The sequence below is a fragment of the Merops nubicus genome, unplaced genomic scaffold (assembly GCF_000691845.1).
Source record: "Merops nubicus isolate BGI_N331 unplaced genomic scaffold, ASM69184v1 scaffold27404, whole genome shotgun sequence".
Lineage (NCBI taxonomy): Eukaryota > Metazoa > Chordata > Aves > Coraciiformes > Meropidae > Merops > Merops nubicus.
The window spans coordinates 1-6,557 of NW_008606640.1; the positions used below are offsets into that span (position 1 = coordinate 1).

The following is a 6,557-nucleotide window of genomic DNA, read 5'->3' on the forward strand; positions in this document are numbered from 1 at the left end:
ACCCCAACGAGAACCTCAACAGCCCCGCAGGTACTCCCCCGGCTCGGCCCTTTGCCAGGGAGGGTAAGCGGCTGACCCTCCGCTTCCCCAGGTGATCAGGCAGCTCTCGGGGCTGACAAGTGGTTGCTGGGGGGCTGAGGCATGTGTCCCGTTCCTGCCCACTTCCTCCACAGCCCCGCTGTCAGCTGGAAGCCAGTCAGGGGTCTCTAGGTGGGTACAGAATGTGCCCTGTATCCATCACGCTGCTGCGGTGCCTTTGGGAAGGATTCTTGCTGTGCTGCGTGCCCTGCAGCATCACGACATAAAGGCAGTTGTTGGAGCAGCTGCTATCACAGTGTCAAGGGATGCCCACCCCAACCCAAGCCCAGGGACAGCTCAAGAGTGGCAGTCCGCTGTGTGCAGCATGACCAAAGTCCCTCCCAAACACCCACAATTTTCTGTCATTTGCCCAAAGATGCTGGAGTTTTGATCCAAGAGATTGCGAAAAAAAAAATTTAAAAATAAGGTTGTAAGAGTAAACTGTCTATCATAAGCAGACTTGCATAAGGCAAGCAAATAGGTGAGCCATGAGAGGTGCGTGGAGCTGTGCCTAACCTTCTTCTTCATTGCAGGGCTCCAGGAACCTCACTTTGTAGAGTTTAATGGAGGATTTAGCCAAGACCAGCTGGACTGGTTCAATGAAGTCCTCAAGTTCTCTGATGAAAACCAAGAAAAAGTTGTAGTTACGGGTAGGTGGATGTGGAGTGGTATGTATGTGGATATATGCAAAAAAAAAAGTTACATATCCAGTGTATGTTAGCTGAGGAAAACACGTAGCAGCTTTGTAGCTCCACTGAAGCACGCATACAAGCTGACAAGTAGAACAGCAATCCTATCTCACACTTGGGTGAACTTTCTGTACACAGCTAGACATCTGAACTTCCCAGCAGTGCTTGGTTACGCCTAAACTAACTCTCCTACTTTTCTCAACTGCAGGTCACTTGCCCATTCATCCAGATGCTTCAGACATAGTTTCCCTAGCGTGGAATTACAGAGATGCCCTTTCGGTCATACACGCCCACCGGTGCGTGGTCTGCGTGCTCGCAGGGCACCTGCACGACGGTGGTTACTGCTTAGACTCTCATGGAGTTCATCATCTGACTTTGGAGGGGGTTATTGAAACTCCACCCGAAAGCAATGCCTTTGGAACGATTTACGTCTATGAAGACAGAATGATACTAAAGGGAAGGGGCAGAATTTCAGACAGAGTTATGCATTTCTGCAACTGTGAAATGCAAACATGAATTGCTTTTCTTCAGGAAGTACTTGGACAAAAAAAAAGCAGGGGATCGGCTTATTACTTGCTTGTAGAAGGATGTGCATGGCTGGTCCTTATAGCTTTAACTCAAACATTTTTCCCTTGGATACAGAATTTTAGAAATTATGTTTCCCTGAGAAAACAGACCTTGTTTCTTCCTAGAGAATCGAGAAGGCCAGTAAGCATGTTTGAGATAAATATACTTGAATGCAGAATGTTGACACCCAGTGCCAACAAGATTGTTATTTATTGTGGAAAAAATGCAAACCATATTATGAATATTGTCAAAAACCACCACTTTTTTATGTCACAATTAAAGCACAAAGAATTGTACCTGCCTGGCCATATTTCAATGTTATTTTTTTTAATCATAGTCAGTAATGTCTCATTTCTGGCAGAATGTAGCTGCCCTGTAGCATAATGCAGTCTTCTTAACATTGCTTTAAAAAACTAATCTCCAAAAGAAGCGAAGCCCAGGGAAAACGGAGCCCACCTGCACCACAATGTGTAATGCTGCAGCCGCTGGGGCTTGCGTGTGCACAGCTGCGTCAGCCTGCAGCAGCCTGGAGCCAGGAAGCCCTGATGTGGAAGGACCTGAAGCTGCTGTGCTGCACCCGGACCTGTCCTGGCTCTCACCCCTGCTTCCTGCTCGGGGATTAGCAGTGGTGGGACATGCTGGGCAGCTGTGTGGCTTCGTCTTCCAGGAACAGAAACGCTGCAGAGTTGCGACAGTGACCCCACGTCTGCTGGTGGCAGTCTTGAGTACATACCTCACAGAAAATAAAAGACACAGCAGCTTTCGTTGCATTTTTCTTTAGAAAATCAGTATTTATTACTTTGTAAAACCAGTAATTTTCTGTTAAAGATAGTAGCAAAAATATTTCTTCAGATATAGTCTACATATGATTTTAGTGGAGAAACAGAAGTACAGACTTGCTCAATTTTTCAGATAGTCTTAATGGATTGTCCACACAGATATCTGGAAGTTTTATGGCTGTTAATAGTCACTCATTGAAACAAAGCTTTTGGGTTACTTTTCCCTTATGTTACAGAACAGTAGATTCCCAAAGTATGAGGTGGCTGGAGAGTGATCCAGGGATGCTAGGATATAACACACATCAGGTGAACAGTGCTTTGAAGATGTGCGAAGGAGCAAGCTGAAGAACAGCCTCCATGGAAGAGCTCTCCATTCAGAGTTGACGGTGTTCCTCAGTGTTTTTAATAAATCTCAAACTGCACTGCTGGAAGTAGCCAGGCATTCTTGAGTCCTATCAAACTGAGCCTAACCCTTCTTTATGAACCAAAAGCAAAGGCAAGTAAGGTCAGAATATTTATTCTATACAATCTCCCACCCAATTAAATCACCGTTTTACAGTGTGTTGGCCAAGATGCTCTCATCTCTTTGTTCACATAAATGTACAGCCACGAAACAAAGGGGAAGAGGGCAACCATGACTGCAGCAGTCAAACGAACCCCACCCAGTGGGCTCCTGTAAAGAAGCAAATGCAACAGAGCTACTTCAGCCTGCTACGAAATGCTCACAGCTGGCTGCAGCTGGAAAGCCAGCAGAGAGCCTCTGGATGCTTTAATGCAGCTCCTGTGGAACCATCAGCAGAGTCCTTCACTGGAGAGGCACCACATGCCAGCAGAAAAAGATTTTCTGCCACCTCAGGCTATGTAAACCAGAAAAAAAATAAAAGCACCCTGTTTGCCCAGAGCTTCTGTGACATGCTTTCCCAGCACAAAGGTACTTTATGGCAGATTGTGATTTTTCATGCTCCCAGCCACCAGGAATGTAGCAAAGATGCTGTAGCACAGTCCCATGAGGAAGCTGGAAGGGAAAAGTTCAGGGGCCACTGGAACCAGGCAGCCACCCAGAGAGCTTCTGCAGCCCTGCCTGCATCACCCACCTGCTCCAGTGGACACAACAGGCACCAGTACAGAGACCCTCACTGGGAAGTTCTGTAAATGGGGAGCAAGGGCAGAAATGGCTTCCAGTTCATTAGCAGTTGTGGCCAACACTCAGGAGCCTGGTCTGCAGAAGGGGAACTCTGTCCCTGTGCATCAGGAGAATGTCCCCTGCCCATGATGGCAGGGGACCAGAAGAAATATTTCGTGTAGCTTTCCTTTCCCCTGCAGACTTTCTTTTGTGCAAGCTCCTACAGGCTGCAGCACCATCTACTACTGCTTAGGTATCTGAGAAGGTTCAGGGAGTGACATGAAGCAGAAAAACAAGCAGCCAAAATCAAATGCATGCATGTGAACATACGAATGGATTAAAAAAATAAAGGGATACAAAACTTACTTCGCTGAACTGCAACAAAGACTCATCCAGACTGTAATAATCACCAGACCAAACAGCTCTCTAAAAAGCCAAACAAAAAAAACAGATAAGAAAATAATACAAGAATATGTTTACAGTAAAACAAAATAGTAATTTTGCTGCCAAACCAGTAGTATCTGCTCCTTTGGAGAAGTCAAATATTTTACTACGATTATAATTATAGGACTATTATTATAGTACCCAATACATTTATATATCCTATATTATCATTATAATTATAAAGGTATTTACACAAAGTAAATTTGCTTCCCAACACAAATCTACAGGTGACCCAGCTATACAGCCGCAGAAATTCCTGCTTCCACTGTCCCAGTGCTGGAGTTACATTCCACAAGACATTTCCTTCATTAACCCATAGAGAAGCAGCATCCCAGCGTTGCAGCCTGTGAGCAGCCACAGCAGCTGCCAGTGCTTCACCTCAGTACTGTGCAAGCATCTACTTCAAACAACAGTGGAATACCCAGGTGAGAAATCCTCCCTCCCCCTCAGTCCCTGGCAGATCAGAGGACTCGAGCAGCCCCTGCTAAACATGGATCTGCTGTCACCTCAGGAGTTTTTAAATCAGTAATTCCCATTCCTGCAGCTCCAGCAAGAGAACACAAAGCTGGTTCCCTGTGCTAGTGCCCTGGCATTTGAAAGCCAGAACTGCCCCAGTTAAATCTAACTGCCACAGTCAGAAGCAGTCACAACTGTTCACTCTCCCTTTAGCTCTTTTGTCCAACAAGTCACTGGTTGGGAGCACTATGATCCCTCCTCCTTGGTTTGATTCCTCTAGACCAACAGCACTCACTGCAACAACCCAGCAAATAAAGTTCAGCAAAGTGATGACCCTGGAGATGGAGATGACCAAGGAGATGGCCTGGCCAGCTTAATTCGGGCAGGGGAAAATAAAAATCACTACTTACCTGCCTTCCTCTTCGTGTAAAATGTTTCCTTGAGCGTAAGTAAACAAAGAGCAAGCCAAGGCAATGGTCCCAACAATACAACCAGTACAATGAAGGTCACAGAGGCTTCTCCAAATGCTATTATCTGAAGGAAAAAATAGACTACCAGCAACTGCAATGCAGCATGAAGTAAACCCTATAAATCAGAAAGCAACTGAGTTGCTAAAAAAGAAGCCTCCTGCAAAAACACACGTCTTAAGCAGGAAGATGGAATTAATACCAGCATCTTTATGACTAGGGAAATCTGCTAAAAAGTGCTATTAAAAAAAACTCACTCATGGGCTTGAGGCTTTCTTAGAAATGCACCATGGCAGCAGCACCTCATTGAAAATGTGTACGTGTTTTCTCCAGCAAACAAACAGGCTCCAGCATTCAACATATACAGACAAAAAAAAAAAAATCACAAGGTGGATTATAAATGAAAGTTCTCTTAAGCAGGAGGAACAGTCTTTCCAGTGCTCACAGCCATAACCAGATGCTCAGCAGGACCCCAGAGGGCCACCAGAGTTCAGGGGAGCGATAGGAAAGATCTGAATGGATGCCCAGGGTCTTGTGGTTTCTCACGTTTGTTCCCTGGGGCTCGCGAGGAAGAGGTAAGAGAAAGACACGGGCAGTTCTTGCTGATGTCAACAGCAAAAAGCATAAAGTTATAAGCAGACTTATCTGCACACTGACCCCTCCAGTTGAGCATTAAAGATGATGAGCTGCCCAAATCCAAGAGCTCAGCATGACCCAGCGTTGTAATCAATTCCCCATTTAGCTGAACTTACTGCAGCTCAGCAGAGGGAGAGTCTGGGTCTTCCACAGACTCGAACGGCAAATATCCCTTGGTGAATTTGCAGCAAGGTCCAGTTCTACAACAGTTGTGCTATGTTAATCTTTATTTTCCACAGATCTTAGCACAAGTAACAAAAACCCACTTGTGAGTTTAACATGCAGATTCTTTTGACCAGCCAAATGCCACCACATTGAAAATACACCTATCACAAATAAACCTCCTCTGGAATATTTAAAACCACAACCATCCAACCCTCATGTGTTTTGGCTTTATGAATGATGCCACTTTGTATGCCGAAGGTAGCCAGAATGCCTGAAGACTCTAACAGTGGGATTTGTGACCACAACATGCGCTCCTGAGGATCCTTCTTGGCCCAAGTGTGGTTTTAGTTTATTCAGAATAAGTATTCACCCAGAGAAGATACAGTCACATTGTGTATATAAATGTCATTATTTTAAAATAATTTCTGATAGATGAAAATACAAAAACCTAAGCATTTTCTGGAGGCCGGGACAAATCTGATCTGACTGATTCTCTCAACACGTGATGTGGCATTAGCCCCCTTAGTGTCCACCCTCGGAAACCCGCCCCCTGCCTTCACCGGAGCCTCCAAACGCCCCTGTCGCTGCCTGCGCGCTGTCTGCAGGAGTTGCAACACCTGGTCCTGGACCAGCCCTTTGGCTCTTTCGAAAGACTGTGCAGAGCTCAACTCCTCTTCCGTGAGGCAGATCAGCAAAACCGCCGATTTACAGCACAGAAACAAAGGGAACTGATGGACTCACATCAGCACCAGAGGCAGGTTGCCAGGCCTGTGCGCCAGTCGGGCTCAGAGCACTGTAGTCAGGGTGCAAAGGTATGACCACCCCAGCAGCAGACCTTTACGCAGGGCTCCTCCACCTGCAGCACGTCCAGCCACCAGCATTAAACCAAGGGCCAGCTTTTGCTGAAGCAGGTCCCACAGCTTTTGTCCTCAGAAGGTGGTGGGACATGTTTACACATCGCCTGATCTTAATCTCTCATTGAATGACAAAAACATACACAACCTTTTGGGGGCAAAATCTGAGCAGAGACTCTGTTTTGCACATTAATATCGTACCTGTTATTGACGGGTTAATGCTGACGAGCAGTGTCAGGGCAGCTGGCACTAAGTAGACAACCTGTTAATGAAACAACCTGCTGCGTGCACAACAGCCC

General features: G+C 46.0%; 2 protein-coding genes across 2 annotated transcripts; one reads left to right on the top strand and one right to left on the bottom strand.

Moving 5' to 3' along the window:
• Nucleotides 1–5: 5 nt before the first annotated feature.
• Nucleotides 6–1,283, top strand: ADPRM (ADP-ribose/CDP-alcohol diphosphatase, manganese-dependent; the record flags this gene model as incomplete). Its single annotated transcript, XM_008939723.1, has 3 exons — nucleotides 6–30; nucleotides 612–728; nucleotides 976–1,283. Coding segments are annotated over 3 exons (450 nt in total), but the record flags the coding sequence as incomplete, so codon positions are not given.
• Nucleotides 1,284–2,653: 1,370 nt separating this feature from the next.
• Nucleotides 2,654–6,520, bottom strand: TMEM220 (transmembrane protein 220; the record flags this gene model as incomplete). The annotated part of the gene is made up of 4 exons (XM_008939724.1): nucleotides 2,654–2,786; nucleotides 3,603–3,662; nucleotides 4,547–4,574; nucleotides 6,460–6,520. Coding segments are annotated over 4 exons (282 nt in total), but the record flags the coding sequence as incomplete, so codon positions are not given.
• Between the last annotated feature and the right edge of the window lie 37 nt (nucleotides 6,521–6,557).